This window comes from Elephas maximus, chromosome 2 (genome assembly GCF_024166365.1).
Source record: "Elephas maximus indicus isolate mEleMax1 chromosome 2, mEleMax1 primary haplotype, whole genome shotgun sequence".
In the NCBI taxonomy this organism is placed as follows: domain Eukaryota; kingdom Metazoa; phylum Chordata; class Mammalia; order Proboscidea; family Elephantidae; genus Elephas; species Elephas maximus.
The window spans coordinates 146,376,518-146,395,880 of record NC_064820.1 but is presented as its reverse complement, the minus strand read 5'-3'; the positions used below and the strand labels follow the sequence as shown (position 1 = coordinate 146,395,880).

At 49.8% G+C, this 19,363-nt stretch overlaps 1 protein-coding gene across 1 annotated transcript in view; it reads left to right on the top strand.

The window, feature by feature from the left end:
* Positions 1-1,728: 1,728 nt before the first annotated feature.
* Positions 1,729-19,363, top strand: part of VDAC1 (voltage dependent anion channel 1) — a 32,047-nt gene continuing 14,412 nt past the window's right edge. The window contains exons 1-5 of the mRNA XM_049873648.1: positions 1,729-1,837; positions 13,340-13,412; positions 13,996-14,045; positions 14,880-15,032; positions 15,127-15,179. Of these exons, the coding sequence (XP_049729605.1) occupies positions 13,346-13,412; positions 13,996-14,045; positions 14,880-15,032; positions 15,127-15,179 (323 nt within the window). The 5' untranslated portion in view covers positions 1,729-1,837; positions 13,340-13,345. The remainder of the gene's footprint in view (positions 1,838-13,339; positions 13,413-13,995; positions 14,046-14,879; positions 15,033-15,126; positions 15,180-19,363) is intronic.

Sequence of the window (19,363 nt, the reverse complement as noted above, 5' to 3'; positions counted from 1 at the left end):
AGCAACTCTAAAAACATAATTAGGCCAAATGACTAGAGAGTCCCACAAGGCTCTGGGTTTTTTAGTTAAATTTGCAAGAGAGGAACTGATTGGCTGGGTTTGGGTCAGATGCCTACCCTCAGCTCCATCAGTTGTGGGGGAGGGGCTGAAGGGGATGGAGGTTATTACCTGGTGTAAAAGACTGCCTTCACCTCCTCCCTCCTTCGGGCTGTGGTGGGGAGGAGTCAATGAGTCACAATTCTAGTAAAGTTGAGATTCCAACAGTAGAGCATCCGCTCCTAGCCCGTGTGCGCGAAGCCACCTGGTTTTGCCCTGCCTCTCTGAGGCCCTTTCCTCCCAAACTCTGCCTCACTGCACGGGGTAGGTGACTCAGTGTCTTTCTCCGCCCTCCCCTCTCCTCTCAGAGAGTGAACTGCTGCCTTCGTGTGAGCCCTGTCTACATTCTCTGGGCTGCCCTTTATGAGTTCTCTTCTTCCTCAACACCCTGCCACTTCTAACCCGAGTTGCCAGTTGCCACTTTTCCATTTAATCTGCTGCCTGCTCCAGTTGCCTACTCCTTTCGCTTGTTCCGCAGCTGGCTCTGTAGCCCAACACCTTCCGCCTTCGGGGACGTTTGTTGGCCTAAGCGCATGGCCCGCAGACTCTGCATTCAGCGTGAATCCGTTAATTCTCGAAGCCTGCTCCCGGTAGGCCTCCCGCAGGACGCCGGGGACACTCGGTGGTGAACTAGATGAGCAGCTTGAGTCATCACGCGTTCACAGCTTAGCGAGGACAGCGATGGCCCCACCACACACATGAACCGAGAGCCGCGGTGCAGGGCCAGGCCCGGGGCTGTAAGCGGGCTGCCCGCGATGCGCTCGACTGGCAGGCCGGAATCACCGTTTACTTCGGCGCGTGGTGATACCCAGCTGGGGACGTTCTTGCAAAACGCAACGTTTTTTACTTCTCGGAAAAGGCTTGCGAGCAGCTTTGCTATAGCGGAAAAGTGCTAATTTGCAGTGCAAATTCGGCGCAGAGGGGAGTTTTCTCCGTGATCGTTCCTACTAGCGCAAGGCTCTGCCAATCCCGCGCCTTGTGCAAGCGGGACCCAGACGCCGGAAGCATTGTGTCAGCAGCGCAGAGGAGCAACAGTCCGGGCCGCTACTCTGTATCCACGCCACCTCCGGTTCCCAGTTCCCCAGCCCCGCCTACAACTGTCTCCAGGGGCTCGCAGCCGGCTGTAATACCCCGTGGCCTGAGAGCCACCTCGCCCACCCAGGCTAGGCCCTGTTTCAGCACCATCCGCTACATCAACTCCCGGTGGTCTCCCAGCCCCGAGGCCGAGAGGGAGGCCCAGTAGCCTGAGAATCTTGTATTAGCGCGGGGTCCCCTCGGCACCGTTCAGCTAACCAGACCCCCCTCCCCGAACGCTTCTACCCTGACGGAGGTTCCAGCAATGACTAGCCCTTGCGGGGCCGCCAGGCGTGTCCCTGCGCAGGCACAGATCCGTGCGCACGTCAGTCCCACCCCTCGCTGTCGCCCCGTGCTCGTGCGCACGCAGGCACTCCCCCTCACACACACACGCACACGACCGCGAGCACACTCGGCCGCTCAGGGCGCTTAAGAGCCTAGAAGGGTCAGCGCGCCTGGTGCGAACCGGAGTGGCCCGGAGCAGGGCCCTGGGCGGTGTCCGGGGCGGGCCCTGGGCGGAGCTCGCCCGACTGGGAGCGCAGGGCGGGGGCGGGTCCGCGCCGCCGCCGTCCGCGCTGCCTCCGCCCCCGGTCCGCCGCTCGCTGGGTTCGTCTGCGCCGCAGCCCCCGCCGTAGTCACCACTGAACCCGCTGCTGCCGCCTCTGAGGTAGGCGCAGTGGGAAGGGCAGTCTCTGCCTGCGCCCCATGCCGCCGACCGGGCCCCTGGGTAGCTGAGAGGGAGGACGTGGGAGGAGGAGCGGGCGAGGGCGAGGGGCCCCCGAGCCCGGCCTGAGGGAGGGAGAGGGAGCGGTCCGCTCGGGCCTGGCGGGTCAGCCGCGGACGGAGCAGGCCGCACGGGCGGGTGCCGAGTGGGCCCGGGCGGGGAGCGGGAGGCCGGGGATCCAGAGGCGCCTGCGGCTAGGAACGAAAGCCGCCCGGACATGCGGGCGGAAGGGCACGGGCAGCCGCGTGGAGCCCCGGCCAGCAGCGGGTCTAGGTGACCTTCCTTGACGCCCTCTGGCCCACGATTCTGACAGCCCTGCTCGGGCTGGGGCACGCCCGCCGCCGCCCACGCTGCCCGGGCCAGACCCGCGGCCCTGTGCGGGCCACACTGCCGCCGCAGGGATGAGCCGCAGGTGGTGACTGCGGCCCCGCGCCCCGCACGCTCTGCCCAGTCCACGCCCGAAGGAGCTGCCACCCGGCAGTACGCGCGGGCCAGCGCCTCCCCGGGCGGAACGGGTGCCGGAGAGTCGATTTAGGCCTCAGGGGCTGGACTCGGGTTTAGGCCTCAGAAGAGGAGGCTGTGCGGGGATCGTTGTGGCCCCTGAGGCCTTAGAAGGGATTTCTGGTTCGGTCACTCATTCATTCACCGAACACGGCTGTGTGCATGCAGGGAACTAGGAGCTCGACTTTGGGTTTGAGGCCCGCAGCATAAGTGAGTTGTGCAAGGTCACACAACTGGGAAGAAACCAAGCCTAAGTCTTCTTATCTGTAAAATGGGAGCAGCTATACCTCTCCTTCTTGGGGATTTTGGGAAGAATAAAGTGAGATGATTAAGTTGTAAAACCTTCAGAACCTTGCCAGACTCCAAGAAGGCCTCGGTAAAAACCATGAAACTTAACCAGCTTCAGACTTTTGGGGAAGATCAAGTCCATCCTCCTCAGAGCGCTTTCCTCCACGTGGTGTTCTCCAAAGGGCTCAGAAAATGTAGTCCCTGTTATTTTAAACATTATGGAGGTATTATTAATAACCGTTTGTGTGCAAAGCATTGAGTAACTTTAAGGATAATTCACAAAAAATCTTGTAAGTTTACAGACTGATAAAGTCAGGCTGGGGCAGGAAGTTTGAATGCAGGGGGAGACCCGGCTGCACCCCATGGCCCCATCTTCTTGACCAGCCTCCCCTCTCCAGAGAGGATAGGGAAATGGGCTCTTCCTTTGCCAAGATTTCTGCTCTTTCCTAGGCCAGGGCTGACTCCCCAGGGCCTGCCTTCTTTCTCTCCACTCCAGCTCTGGTCTGACTGAGCTCCTGGGGGGGTCAGGCTTCGACCTGGTGCAGCCTTGTTCTTAGGGCCTGCAGTGGCACCTGGCAGACAGTAGGTGCTTGAGAAGGATCTGTGGGGGTAAGTGCACTATTGCTTTTTTTTCTAAGAGTTGACTCACTGTTATTGACAAAAGGTTAGTTTTATTATTCAGGCATCTGGCACATAGTAGGTGCTCAGGTGTGGAATGATTGAATGGGCATAGGTAGTGACTGCAGGCCCAGACCATAGTCCCGGATCTTGGACATCGTTTTTTGGGCGACACACATCTCACTCACTTCCAGAAAATGGCCTCACTTAGCAGAGTCTCAAAGATTTAAAGATCTACAATGGTATGTACATACAGCCTTGGAGCCGTGAGAGGCAAAAATCACAGTGAAACCTGTGAGAGCCAGAACTGCCATGTTTTTCCAGGTCTCACAAGTTTTCTGCCTTTGACAGGGTATAGGCTTAACACCTTTCTATTGCTCATTTTAGTGGAAAATATTTGCATTTTTCTTTTTTGATAGGTTTCTGCCTTACACAAGTTCCAGCTTTCGCAGGTTTTACTGTATTTCCTATTTTGAAATAACTGCTTGAAGTGCATTATCTTCATTCTGTGACTGTCCAAGTCCAGAAACTTGTTGAACTGGTGTTTCTGGGCTTGAGAGGAGGGTGACATGGGTGAATTGGGATTCTCTGAAAGGCCTTGAACTGGCATCCCTCCCTCTGTAGTGGTGCGTGAGTGGGTGGGTTGATGGCTTCTGCTGGAGGTGCCCTGGGTGAAGCCTATGCCTGACCCCACTGGGAGAGGGAGCTGTTCTCAGTTGATTATTTAGTTTTATCTCTGCAGTTCTAGAATGGGAGTTAGGGTGGGGAGCCATTTATAGACATATTTTACAGATCAGAAACCTGGAGCTCAGGACTTGGGGACCATATGGTGAGGAGGTGCCCGTGGGCCTTTGGTCTGCTGGACACTGGGCAGATGTGGATGAGGAGCTCCAGGCTGGTGGCGATGAAGGCGCTAACCGCTCATTCAGTGCTGCAGAGGCACTGAAGTCCACTTTACCCTTGATGGAATATCCCATGGTATAATGCGTCAGAATCGGCTTGACGGCAACCAACAACAACAAAGTCTTTGTTGATAGTGACTGGGAGGGGAATATCTATGCTGAGAGCCTTCCATAGCCCAACCTCCGACAGTCCTTCTGGGTGCCCACAGGGTCTATGGTCCATGGCCTTTGGTTCCCCAGAGATTCCTGTGGTAGCTGCCAAGGAAAGGTGACCAGTGAGATACTGAGCCTGGCACAGTCAGGGGGGGTGTGTGTAGGGATGAATAGGATTCTAAGCCCTTTACCTAGAATAGGGCTGGGAAGAGACCTGGAAAGCAGTCTGGGCTCAGAACACAGGTGACATGAGCTGTAGGGTCTAATACAAGTCAAGCCACTTTCTGGTGCCTCACTTTCCCAGTATAAATGTGTGATCATCATCATCTTAGCAATTCTTTATTAAGGGCCTGATCAGCACCGTCCTGGGGGCTTGGCATGTGTTCGGTGACATTGAATCCACTGCCCTGCAAGCCTTGGGAGAGAGGGACACTTGTCTCCATTTCATGGGTCAGGAGACTTGAGCACAGAGAGGTGTGGTAACCACCCCCAGGTCACACAACTCAGCAGAGGTGGAGCTGGGACTCAAAGACTGATCTGGCTAGCTCCAACAGTGCTTTCATACGTAGTTGACACTCCAGCATGCTGTTGGAAGGAGAAAATGGATGTGCAAGCCCTTTGGAAACTAGAAATTGCTGTTGAGATGTTATTCTTTCACACTGGTTGGAGTGAGTGTGTGCATGGCTGGGCGTAGGCCAGCCGGCAGTGGACAGCAGTCAGTGGAGTCACCCCTATTTGTTGCAAAGACAGTGGTGCTGGGTGTCTGTGGGGCAGAGGGTCAGTTTTTCCTGGGATGTGGGGGGAGGCATCCTTCCAGGATCTGGTGGGACAGTATTTGACTAAACAATATCTCATTATGTTCAGGAAGGACTCTGGACCCTGCAGTTCAGGGTGACCTTCGGGCACCTGTACAATGGCCATCATTATACTAGGAAATACGTAAAATGAAAACCTGTAATAAAGTACTAGCTGTGATTATTGCACGTTTAGTGTGCGCCAGCCACTGTACTAAGTGCTTTATATAAACACTGTAATTCAGTCCTCACAATGACACTGAGCCAGGTGCTTGCTTCTTTCCCATATTAGAGCCAGAGGAAAATGTAGTACCAAGGTTGTGACTTGTCCAAGGTCACATAGCTAGAAGGCAGTGGAATAGCTGTGAATTCAGGTCTGCTTGACTCCCCAGTGTGCCTGCCGAAGCACTGTATATTTTAAACCCACTCCGGTCAAGCCAGGCCGGTCAAGCCAGGCCATGAGGCTCCAGGGAACTTGAGGTATCTGAGGTCTGGTAAGAGTCTTGAGTGCGCCTGGGACCCAGACCCAGGTGTGCTGCCCGCAAGTCCAGGCCCTCTTCCCTTGATGGGTGGGTGGGCAGGCTGCCCCTGAGTCAGCTACATTCTCTTGAGTCTCACGGAAGGTGGTGCTGGCAGTGTCCCAGCTCACAGGGTGTTTTAAAATAGAAGCAACGCCTGGAAAGCCGGGCTGCCCGGTGTGAGCCTGTGGTGGGGGAGGAGTGGCGAACAGCTGCATTGGGAGCTCAGGCGTGCTACCAGAGCACAGGGCCACTGGCTTTGCCAGTGTCCTGGAGCCTGGATCAGGGACTGTCCCCCGGGGCTGCCTCTTCCTGGCTTGTGGGTGATGGGGAAGTGCTAGGGTATAAGGGGTGATTGTGCTGCTGTGGGGAGGCGGGGGGTGGGGGTGGGGTGACTTTCAGAGATGAGCTTGCCTCCTGCTAGGAAGTTCCTTTTCCTAAGCCCTAGGTTTGGGGTCAGGGGGAGGTACTTTTTGCTCTAATCCCTGGCTGGTTCTGCTACAGGTTGGCCCAGTTCTGTCCTAGAAAGCCACCTGTATGCTACCTGTATGGTGCTGGAGAAACAGCAGAGCTAAAGGGTTTCCCACATTTCTACCTTCCTGAGGGGAATCCTGGGATGATGGTGATTGCTGTGTTGACCTGGGTCTTTCCAGGAATCATATATGTATACTCACATGGGGTAATTAAATAGAGTTTAGTGAAGGGACCTTTTACCAAGGTGTGGACCGGGTGTAAGGCACCTAACAAGCATTGCAGCACTGGTTGGTTAACACCCCTAGGCCTGCAGGTTGAGGGGTGGTTAGGGGAACCAGGAGAGAGCTGGAGTACTGGGGGGGGGGGGTGGGGTGGGGGCCTGCTGGCAGGAGCTGAGGCCTTGGGTAGAGGAAAGTTGTCACTGTCCACCTGAGGCCCAGCAGGGAGGGAGCCTGGGTGATGAGTATCCCCCACCTCACTTTTCCTTACGCCTGTCTTCTGCCAGGGCCTCCCAATGGCCAAATCTGCTGGAAGCCCATTAACAACAGTCCCTAGTAATCAGCTCTTGGGGCACAGAGCAGGATAGAGATGGGAGGAGAGTGTATCTAGAAGGGCAGACAAGGAATATCCAGCTTGATTGTGACCACTCACCATGTGCCAGACACTCCTAAGTGTTCTACCTCTTTAGCTTAGTCCTTGCAACACTTCCATTAGAAAGCCATGATTTACAGGTGAGGAAAATGAGACTTAGAGAGTAGAAGTGGCTCGTCCCAGGTCACACAGCCAAGAGCCAGGGCTAGCTAGAATGTCTGCCGGGCTCATAGCCCCTTCCGGTAATCACTGTGCCCTGCTGCCTGGGCATCTGGGCAGATTGGGAATGTCAGTGGCAGGCAGCTCCTGCTCTGTGGGTCCCAGACCTGCCACACCCTTGCTCCTGAGAGACTTCTCCCAGCTGTTGCCTGGCTGAGCCTTGGGGCTGCCCTGCTCCCTGTGTCAGCCATTGCAGTGCAGTGGTTGTGGCTCTCTGCCCAGCCTAGATTCTTCTGAGGGAGGCTCTGCAGTGAAATGGCATAAGTCAAGGTGGAAATTCTGGTGGGTGCTTGGTGCAGAGCAGGAGCCCACTCTTGTTAGTGGCATCTGGGGCTGTCCTGCCTGTTAGTCAGTGAGAGGATGAGAGGGAGGGTAGGAGGAGTGCCCCCTCCCCTAGAACCTTTTGAACAAGCGCCCAAGGTGATTCCCATGCACAGTATCAGAGGCCTATGTCTTGTGCCCACCTTCTGGGCCGGGGTGACGAGTGGAGTGGGATGTGTCCTCCACAGACCCTGCCTGGTGACCCCGCAGTCTCAGCATAGTTTGACTCAGTTTTTGGAGCCAGTGTAGACACGGTCTAGAATACGTTTCCTTTTGACATGTCTACTGCAACAGCCTGTTAGAACGTGACTTATTTCAGCAACCCGAGAGCAACACGAGACAATTTCAGAAATAGTGAGGGCTTTTTTTTTTTTTTTTTTCCCGTCCTTAACTTTCAAAATTAATCAAGATAATATATAAATTAAAACATTTAATTATGTCATAGGTAGCTTTTTGATTACCACATGGGAATTTCCTTTTTTTCCCTCCCATTCTGTGACTTTATGTGGGGCAGTGATGGCTCAGTGGTAGAATTCTCACCTCCCACGTGGGAGACCTGGGTTCAATTCTCGGCCAGTGCACTTCAAGGGCAGCCACCACCCATCTGTCAGTGGAGGTGTGCGTGTTGCTATGCTGTTGAACAGGTTTCAGCGGAACTTCCAGACTAAGACGATCTACTTCTGAGCAGCAGCCGGTGAAAACGCTGTGGGTCACGATGGACTGATCATGGGGATGGCACAGGAGTGGGCAGCATTTTGTTCTGTTGTGCGTGGGGTTGCCGTGAGTCGGACCAACTTGAAGGCAGCCAACAACAACAACTCCTTAGTTTGCAAGTACCATAATTTTTATTCACTCATTTCCATATTGATGAACATTTCAGTTGCTTTCCGGTATTGTTGTAACAAACAGTGCTGCAGTGAACATCCTCATAAACACATCTTTGGGTGTGTGGGTACTCCTGTAGGGTGAGTTCTTAGTAGTGGGATAACTGCTGGGACTAATTAATGCACGGCTGTTTAGACATTGCCCAGCAGTTGCCCTCCGAAAAGGCTGTACCAGTTGTACTCCAAGTGAATGTGAGTGGCTGTTTTCCACACCCTCACCAACACTAGAGAGTATCATTTACATTTTTGCCAATCTGCCGTTCTTAAACACAGATCTGTCATTTGCTCTAGTGGCTCCCTGAGTCCCTTAGAATAAAACCCATATTTGGTTTTGAGGTCAGGGTGGACAGTACTCACTTCTGAAGGCACTTGTTCTCCTCAGCCTAAGTTCAGCTCTTCTTAGGCTGAGGTAGGGGCAGGTGGGTCCTAGTCACGAGTTTCCCCATGTCTACCCCTGGTGGTGCTGCAGTAGGCAGCCCCTACTGCCTAGTCATGTTGTAATTTATTTAGTCCCTATTGTTAGGTACTAAGTTTCTATTATATTGTAATTTAGTCATTGTTGTTAGGTACTAAGGTTCTACTACCCTTTTTTTTTTTTTTTGGTATTATTAATAGCAAAAGACCTTAATGGTCATTGAATACCTACCATTGTCAGGCCTTGGCATCTTTATACATGTGGCTTTTCCGTATTTTGGATAAATCTGTGCATGACAGGCTCTGGGTTGCTTTTAGTTCAAGGGTGTGATTTGGGGGTAGGTATGTGTGTGGGAGGAGCCCTGGAGGCATAGTAGTTAAGTGCTTGTCTGCTAACCGAAAGGGTGGTTCGAACCTACCAGCTACTCTATAGAAGAAAGATGTGATGGTCAGTTTCCGTAAAGCTTACAATCTTGGAAGCCCTATGGGGCAGTTCTACTCGCTATGACAATGGGTTTTTTTTGTTGTGTATGGGGGTGCTGTGACCAGAGCAGCTGCCACCGCTGCACAGCCAGTGAGTCAAGGTGGATGTGCTCCCCCTCACCAAGATGGAGGTTATGCAAACATTATGCAGACCATGCTGGGTGATACACTATCCCTCACCTCTGAGGCTCCAGTATAGGCAGGATTTTCATTCCACAGCTGGAGAGGAGCTTGCATAATTTGTGCAAGGTCAACCAGGGAATGGTTGGGTAGGTAGGCTGACAGGTGGTGGAGGGGAACCGGGGACTCTTGTTGCCTGGCGTGACTTGCTGGTCTTAAAGTCATCAGTGGCTGTAGACAGGTATGCTCAGCCCAGCTTTGCTCACCTTTCTGCTTCCCATTCACCTGTGGGAATGAAGCTCCCAGGCTGTGCCCTGAAGCCACCGTCCAAGTGGGAAGCCCTCTGGCCATAGTCTTCCTGGGCTCCTTCTGACTTCTGCTGTGCAGGGCTGGCCACCCTGCCATGTCAGACTGCACCCTGTTTCATGCTTAGCTTCTAGAGGCAGGGTTTTGAAAGCACATGCAGTGGGTATTGCAGATACAGCTTTGTGTCAGTAAGTGCACAGAGGGTGAGCGAGCTGGGGCAGATCTGAATGGGAGGAGGGACCAGGGCAAAGTTTCAGCTTCCAAGTCAGTGCCCACAGGGTGTTAAGTGAGAAGGCAGGATGCCCAGTTCTCTTCCCCTCAGGCCTGGCTTGAGAAAACACAAATGGAAATCCAAATGTTGGAAGGAAATTCACCAAAAGGCCCAGCGACTGTGAGGATGATGAGATAAGCATTATAGTGATAGGACTGCTACACTAAAATTGGCTTTTGAAGTGGGTGCTGAGAACTCTGCAAACATGGGTGTTTTCTGGGGACTGTTTGTAGTTGTCAGAAAGCCGAGCTTCCCAGGGAGAGGCAGTGCCATCCCAGACTGTTCCTCAGCCCTGCCAGGTAAATGCAGCAGGTGACAGGAGGTGGAGCTGCTGTGAGACAGATGGGGAACAAGGGAGCAGGCCAGAGACGCACCAGAAGCAGGAAGGGAAGCTACAGCCAACTGTACAGCAGTCGGGGGCCTTTAGTGAAGGGATGAGTCATCCTTTTGCTCTTCTTGGTGGGCGGTACCTTAGATCCAGGAGTGGACTGGACTCCAGTTAGCCAGTGGTTCCTGTGTATCACCTCTGCCAGGCGCTGTGCTGAGGAGGACGCCTACCTGAGTGAGGAGGACACTTACCTGAGGGTTCCAGAACTGGGGAGATGGCGCTTCATTGTCTGCCTTTAAGGAGACAGGGAAGGTGATGCACAAATGAGAAAGCTAGCATTCAGCATGGCTAAAATGAAAAGTACTGGCACTTAAGGATGTTTTCATTAACTGACAAGTTCATGTAAGTACAACTGGTAACCAAATAAGTGAGATGTTGTGGTAAACTCGCCCTTCAAGGAAGGGAGCTCTGGCTTCAAGGAGAGCCTGGCCTTATCCAGCGTCCTGCCTGCTCTTCTGCACTCTGCCATCCCAGCTCTTGTCCTGGGGTGGCAGTCTCCTTAGTGGCTGTACTTTAGGCTGACATTTGTTTCTAGTGGAGTGTTGTTTGATAGGTGGTTCGATTGTTGGGTTTTGGGGATTAGCGATGAGAGAGGGCATTAGGGGAACATTAAGTGTTGAATGTTCTGCCTTTTCTATGAGGGAGGGACCAATCCAGATGTGAAGGATGCTTGTGTCTGGGGAGGCTGATCTTGGAGTGTTTATTCTGTGGAGCCAGGAGGGTAGCTTGGAAGGCCCTGGCCTTTGAGCTATGGGGAGGTCTTAGCTGACCCAGAGATTTTGTCACTGGACTGCGCCTCCCCAGGACTGAGTTTATGGTCAGCCAGGTATGGGGAAGCTCCGAAGAGAGGTGCTCAATCCATTGATGCCTTGTTAATGCTGACAGGGATGGAGAATGTTCTGAGCCCTTTGAGGTGTTCTCCTGTGGATCTCCTAAGGGCCGCATTACCTCAGCCTTCTTTGCTTCATCCAGGAGTGTTTTGTGTTGGCCTCTCCGGGGGCGGGGGGGCAGGCCCATCACTGGCTGCGCATTTGCCATCAGGCAGGGGGCATTTCTCAAGGACCTGGTAGATGGTTTTCTGGTCTGCCCTTGGGGTGGGAGTGCCTGTGGGGCTTGTTCAGACTTGAAAGAGCCAGTGGGAGTGCCAGAAACGGATCTTCCGTGTCTTCGCTGTATCTTGACCCTAATGTGGGCACTGAACTTTGGTTGCGTAGACAACAGGCTGGGCTGCCCGTGGTGCCAGCCTGATCATGTGCAAGAAATAACAACAGCAGCAAAAATAGGACAGTAAACAGCTCGCTGGGCTCTCTTCCCTGCTCTGACACTAAAGTGAGTTGGGGCAGAATTAGCAAAACATCTGAAAAAAGCTGTATGGGATCTGGACCACAACTTCATGATTTAAGAATTACGGAAATTTATCGTCGTTTCTTTTACAACCTACTCATTTGTTCTGTAGGCCTGTGACCTCTTTGAAGCTAAGGCCTTAGGAATGCAGTTTCCAATTATGATATCATTCCCCTGGGAAAGCTTGAGCCACTTTGCAGTGGGCTCCTTTTAAAAAGGGGCCCACATTCTCCAGGAACATGCCGTGTGTGTGTGTGTGTGTGTGTGTGTGTGTGTGTGTACATATATGTGCAACTTAGGGTAGTGAGATTCAATTTGGCAATTTAGATATATTGTATTTTTAAAAATTAATGGACTGGACCTCTGGTTAATTGAATTTCTGGCTAATGGAGGCTAATGTTATTCTGGAGATGGAGAAGGTGTGGGAGGTGGTGCTTTCTCTGACCACTTCTCTGGTTGGAGTACATACTGTGTGCTGTCCCAGATTGGAGTTTTAATCCTGTGTATATAGCATGTCAAAGCAGACCTGCAAGGACTATTTCAGTTATCTCTTTCCTCAAACACTGAGGTGTTCATTAAATGATGGTTGATCGACTTAGTGATCAAGTAACAATCCCACGCCGCACTTGGTTTGACAGTTGATTTTTAAAGCAAAGGCATACTGAAGTTCGATAAATGTTGGCCTGAAATAAATTGAATTAAATTGTTTTGAGAGATATGATTGCATTTTCCTTTTATGTGAGAAGTTTCCTAACTAGTTAGGCTTTACTATATTTCCTGTGAGGCATGGGATACTCTAAAAATGGGTTCCCTTTCAATGCAAAAATTTTGTGAAAAGTTGAGCCCATTTGGGCACATAGTAGATACTCCTGAAATATTTGTTGGGTAATAAATATATTATTCATATATGGAAAATATGTTACCATGGAAAGCTCTGATTTCTGTTCATAGCATTTCATGTCTTAGCAGCCAACATTTTGTAAGAAGATATGGTTTACTGGCAACTCAGTAAAGTAGCTGGCTCATGGGAATGTGTCTTTGACACTTAATTCATTCAGCAAATATTTACTGACTGCAGCTGTGTTCCGGACCCTGGGCTGAGTCCTGGGGATGCCAAGGAGAAGTGGTCTGAAGTCAGCCTGATCTGATGTAAACAGAGACTTAGTGGGTACCAAGCTCTGACCACAAAAAGAAGCATGAGACAGCACAGGCTTCTCTGCCCACACCTGGGAGGAGAAGGTACCTGGAAGTCTTAGTGCCAGGCGATTTTTTTTTTTTAATTTTGCTTTAGGTGAAAGTTTACAGCTCAAGTTAGTTTCTCATACAAAAATTTATACACACATTGTTATGTGACCTGGCTGCTCTCTCTGTAATATGACAGCACGCTCACCCTTTCCACCTGAATTTCCCATGTCCATTCAACAAGCTCCTATCCCTTTATGCCTTCTCATCTCACCTCCAGACAGGAGCTACCCCTATCCATTTAGTCTTATGTATCTACTTGACCTGAGAAGCACACTCTTCACGAATATTATTTTGTGTCTTATAGTCCAGTCTAATCTTTGTCTGAAGAGTTGGCTTCGGGAATGGTTTTAGTTCTGGGATAACAGACAGTCCAGGGGTCGTGTCTTCTGGGGTTCCTCCAGTCTCAATCAGACCATTAAGTCTGGTCTTTTTAACTAGAGTTTGAGTTCTGCACCCCATTTTTCTCCTGCTCCGTCCGGGACTCTCTGTTATGTTCCTGGTACCAGGCGATTTTTATTAGTTGCTAACTCTATCTAATAATTTTTGTGGATGGAAAACTAATTTCCAGAATTAACAAATGTATTTATTCTGGTGGTTCTCTTTTATTGTAGCAGAAGATGGCTGTGCCCCCCACATACGTGGACCTTGGCAAATCTGCTAGGGATGTCTTCACCAAAGGCTACGGTGAGTGTTGCAGGGAATGGCATTTCAGCTCACAGGCTGGGCTAGCATGCTTGGGGGGATTTTACCTATAGCAGCTGGGGAGACCTGCATCAGTCACCTGCTCAAAACTTTCCTGTCAGGGAACAAAGATCAGCTTTGTGTGGCTAGTGAAGCACTTTTGGTTGTGCACTCAGTAGGGGCGGGCCGTGGATTGCAACAGACAAGTGGACATTCTCGTTTTCTCCCCCATGTGTGGAGCAGCTCTGTGGGTGCAGCTGCAGTGAAGCACGGCATCTAAACTTAGCCCATCCTCAGGCATGTGCCCACGAGGCTCAGGGAGTTGTCTCTGCCAGCTGTCAGGCACCTTCTTCTCCGACCCCACTGGGAGTGCAGATGGAGCCTGGGCCCATTCTGTCTGCCACTGTTCCATGGCAACTGAGCTCCACACGCAGACAGGCAGCCGCAGAGGCAGGGCACCCTTAGCCCGTGTCCCTGGCGCATGCTTCCTTTGGAAAAGAAACATTTTGAAACAGCCTTAAAGGAGGTGGAGATGCTGTTCTCAAGGTCGTTATTTAACCCCATAACAGTTGTCTTCTTTCTTTAGGATTTGGCTTGATAAAACTCGATTTGAAAACAAAATCTGAGAATGGGCTGGTAAGTTGTCTGACATGCTTGCGGGGTGGACATTTATTGGAGGTCAACAAACAGCAGAAAAGACTTTTTGGGGTAGTTTGTGGTTGTCCCACTCAGCACGGCCTCTGAGGGACGGGTGGTCCACGGGAACCGTGCCAGCAAGCCAGCAACCCCAGCAGCTGATTAACTCACAGGAAAACGGGGGCAAGCCTCAGTTTTAGTTTTTCCGGTTTCTCTTATTTTAAAAATGATCTGTGTTCCGTGCCATGTAATTATTTTTTAAAAAATTGTTTTTTTTTTTTTTTTGGTGAAAATACACACAGCAAAACAAACCAATTCAGCAATTTCTGCATGCACAATTTGGTGACATGGATTACATTCTTCAAGTTGTGTAGCCATTCTTCCTGTCCTTTTCCAAATTATTCCACCACCATTAAAGAAAATAATAATAATAAAATCTTAATAGTCCTTTTCCGATTGTGCATGCAGTAATTGTTGGAAGGAAGACATTCTGAGGTTGAACACTGCAGTGTCATCTTTAGTTCAGCGCTTTTTCCCTGTATGAGGCTAGAGGCAGGATGGCGTCTGGGGGGCACCTTTCTGTCCAGACAAAGAGTCGCAGGGGGAAAGGAAGCTGTTTCCAGATAGAGATTTCCCTGTAAGATTCCTTTAAGCAGTAGGTTCCTTTACCGCTATCTATACTTTAAATGTCTCATTGAAGTGTAGAGTTAGCTTTTGTCCACATACATCCTGGGTTTCACCTCTTGCATAAGGGAAAGTTCAGTCCATTTAGGGATGGAATGATGCAAAGTGAAGCACTGACGTGCAGGCTGTGATTTTATCTCTCCTTTAAAGGAATTTACAAGCTCAGGCTCAGCCAACACTGAGACCACCAAAGTGACGGGCAGTCTGGAAACCAAGTACAGATGGACTGAATATGGCCTGACATTTACGGAGAAATGGAACACTGACAACACACTAGGCACCGAGATTACTGTGGAAGACCAGGTAATGGTCACCTGTGAAAAGACACAGATTTATTAGTTCATATCTGCTGGCCTGCCTGTAACTAAAGCTACTGGCAAATTTCTTTTCTGTTCAGCTTGCACATGGACTGAAGTTGACCTTTGACTCATCCTTCTCACCTAACACTGGGTAAGAATTTCACCTGTTTTCTTGGCAAGGGCATTCTGTGATGTTACTTACAGTGAAAGCCCTTTGTGAAGGGGCTGACGTCACCAAAGAGGTGGCCTCCAAGGCCAGGAGATTCAAGGTCCCTGGTTTTGATTTGGTTTTAGGAGACATCCACATCCATCCACTAACAGACTGCTCTAATGAGCACTCCTGGATTAATTCATGGATGGTAGTTTACTCAACAGATGTTTTCAAGTGCCTCCTGTGCCCTTCTGGGTTTCTGAGCATGCCCAGGCCACAATCACTACTACCCTCCTCCCAGAGAAGCTTCCTTCTGATGGAGGGTTCATATCAGTGTTCACCAGGGTCTTGAAACAAGGTTCTGTGTAATCTGCTGGTGTTTTCCTGGCCTTAGCTGTGGAGGCTGCAGAATTTCTTGTCCAGAAATGCTCCATTTTATGTGATCGAGTCTGCTGTGGTTAAGTGGCCAAGGCCATACAGCAGTGAGTGGCTGACTGGTCACTGTTGCCTGCTTGAGGAAAGCGAGACGCTGTGGTTTAACTCCAAGGTGGCTCTTCAGATGCACTTTCTGCCTCAGGCCACTCTTTGGCCACAGAATAGGCTAGATGGTTGTTAGACACCCAGGGGGTAAGATGACTTGTTAGTCTGCCTCAGCTCCTGGAGCCTTTTCAAAATGGCTAGAAGGAATCATTCCCTTCTAGAACACACTCTTGTTTTTTTCCACTTACAGTGATGAGTCTCAAACCTTGGTGAGGTTCTTTTGCACACTGATGACAGATCAAGGACATGAACTGAATTTCATCATTTGCTATTCCATATTACTTCCATCTCTCCCTCCCTTTTTCTCTTCCAACAAATGTTTATTGAGGGAGGTCTACTGAGTCCAGGCCCTGGGCTGGGTGTGGAGTGACCACAAGGGTCTGGGCAGACAGGATTCTGCCTTCTGGAAGGGTGTGGTCTTTGCATACCTTGGTTATAGATAATCTGAAGACCCTTGGCTAGGAGCTGAATTTACTCTTCTTCTCACCTCTGCAGTAGTTTCTCCTGCCTGGAGCATTGCCTTCCTGCTTGTCTACTTCCCTCCCCATCCAGCATCCTGCCATAATGGGAGAAGTTATCCTGAGAGACCCTCTGATAGGGTGGTGAACTGGATGATAAGTGTGCATGCTTGAATTTGCTGATAGGGCTTTGCCTGTTGCCCTGAGAAGGCACATTTTGTAAGGGATTTCCTATAAACTTTGACAGGTTTGTAATTTGTAAGAGATTTCCTTTAACTTTGACAGGTTTGCAGAGAAGTGTCCAGGAATATACATAGGAGGAAAGTTTTTATTTTTTAATTAAATCTTTTATTTTGAAATAATTTTTTTTGCCTTTTTTTTAAAATAATTTTTATTGATCTTTAAGTGAACGTTTACAAATCAAGTCAGTCTGTCACATATAAGCTTATATACACCTTACTCCATACTCCCACTTACCCTCCCCCTAATGAGTTAGCCTGCTTCCTCCCTCCTTCCAGTCTCTCCTTTCTTGACAATTTTGCATTTCTAACCCTCTCTACCCTCCTATCTCCCCTCCAGACAGGAGATGCCAACGTAGTCTCAAGTGTCCACCTGATACAAGTAGCTCACTCTTCATCAGCATCTCACTTCAACCCATTGTCCAGTCCCTTCCATGTCTGATGAGTTGTCTTCGGGAATGGTTCCTGTCCTGGGCCAACAGAAGGTCTGGGGACCATGACCGCCAGAATTCCTCTAGTCTCAGTCAGACCATTAAGTCTGGTCTTTTTATTAGAATTTGGGGTCTGCATCCCACTGATGTCCTGCTCACTCAGGGGTTCTCTGTTGTGCTTCCTGTCAGGTTGTGGCTGGGCACCGTCTAGTTCTTCTGGTCTCAGGATGATGTAAGTCTCTGGTTCATGTGGCCCTTTCTGTCTCTTGGGCTCATAGTTATCGTGTACCTTGGTGTTCTTCATTCTCCTTTGATCCAGGTGGGTTGAGACCGATTGATGCATCTTAGATGGCCGCTTGTTAGCTTTTAAGACCCCAAACGCCGCATTTCAAAGTGGGATGCAGAATGTTTTCAAAGTAGAATTATTTTGCCAATTGACTTAGAAGTCCCCTTAAGCCATAGTCCGCTGACCTTTGAAGCATTCAGTTTATCCCGGAAACTTCTTTGCTTTTGGTCCAGTCCAGTTGAGCTGTCCTTCTGTGTATTGAGTATTGTCCTTCCCTTCACCTGAAGTAGTTCTTATCTACAAACTAATCAGTAAATAACCCTCTCCCACCCTCCCCCCCCATAACCACAAAAGTATGTGTTCTTCTCAGTTTATACTATTTCTCAAGATCTTATAATAGTGGTCTTATACAATATTTGTCCTTTTGCCTCTGACTAATTTCACTCAGCATAATGCCTTCCAGGTTCCTTGAAATAATTTTATACTTACAAAATTGTTGGAAAAGTAGTGCACAGAGTTCCTTTATATTCTTTACACAGCTGTTCCTAATGTTATAGTATCTTACATGACTGATACTATTATCAAGACCAGGAAATTAATGTTGCTGTAATACTATTATGGAGCCCTGGTGGTGAAGTAGTTAAGAGCTCAGCTGCTAACCAAAAAGGTCGGCAGTTTGAACCCACCAGCTGCTACTTAGAAACCCTATGGGGCAGTTTTACTCTGTCCTGTGAGGTCATTGTGAGTTGGAATTGACTCGATGGCAACAGGTTAATACTATTAACTGATCTTTTGTCTCACTGATGTCTTATTTCTGGTCCATGGTCCAGTTCAGGCTCCTACATTGCGTATAGTTGTCAAGTCTCCTTTGTCTCCTCTAGTCTGGGACATGTCCTCACTGTTTCATTGTCTTTTATGACTGTCTCAGTCATCTAGTGCTGCTGTAACAGAAATACTGCAAGTGGGTGGCTTTAACAGAGAGAAATTTATTCCCTCACAGTCTAGAAGACTAGAAGTCTGAATTCAGAGTGCCAGCTCCAGGGGAGAGCCTTCTCTCTCTGTCGGCTCTGGGGGAAGGTCCTTGTTATCAATCTTCCCCCATCAAGGAGATTTTCAGTGGAGGGACCCTGGGTCCAAAGATGCGTTATTATCCTGGCTCTTGTTTCTTGGTGGTATGAGGTCCCCCTGTCTCTCTGCTTGCTTCTCTCTTTTATATCTCAAAAGAGATTGATTTAAAACACAGCCTAATCTTGTAGGTTGAGTCCTGCCTCATTAACGTAACTGCTGCTAATCCTACCTCATTAACGTCATAGAGGTAGGCTTTACCACACATAGGAAAATCACATCAGGTGACAAAATGGTGGACAGTCACATAATATTGGCAGTCATGGCCTAGCCAAGTTGACACACATTTTTGGAATTAAATCCCTGACATTTCATCCTTTGGCCCCCCCAAAATTCACGTCCTTGCTACATGTAAAACACATTCACCCCATCATATCATAGCAAAAGTCGTAAATGAACTTCAAGTCCAAAATCCAAAAATTCTTCTTCATCTGCAAAATCTAGAATACAAGTTATCTGCTTCCAGAGTACTATGGTGGAGCAGGTACAAGGTAGACATTTCCATTACAAATGGGAGAAATTAGAGGGAAAGAAGAGATAACAGACACCTAGCAAGTCAGCAGAACACATTACATTAGTCCTCAATGCTTGAAAATAATCCTCTGTTTTCCAAGACCATTTATACAATGGCCCTGCCCTCCAGACTCTAGCTGTTGACCACACTTTCTGGATTCTGTGTGGAGGCCCCTCAGCCCTGGGCTTCATCTCTGCCTTCCAGGCCCATTGGAAAGGCAACTCTGCACCCTTGAATTTGGGCGGCCCCGTTCTCCTAGTCCATCTGAGTAGTGACTCCACCCTTTGAGACCCCAGAGGTCATTGCCCTACTCTTTGAGACTGAGGCAGCTCTGCTTCGTGTGTTCCTTGTCTCTTCAGTTTTGCTTCCTGCTTCCTTGGACTTTCATCCCTCAGGCCTCACCGCCCATGTCTGCCCTCCTGGGGCAAGTGTTCCAAAGCTCTTCAGCTCCACTGATAAGTGCCTGGAAGCACCCCACTCCACCAGTAGACTTCAGCCAGAAGACACTCAGCTGTCTTGCTATGTGGGTCAGCAAGCACAGCTCCACCAATAAGTGCTCAGAGGCACCCCAGTCTGCCAGGAAGCTTCCTG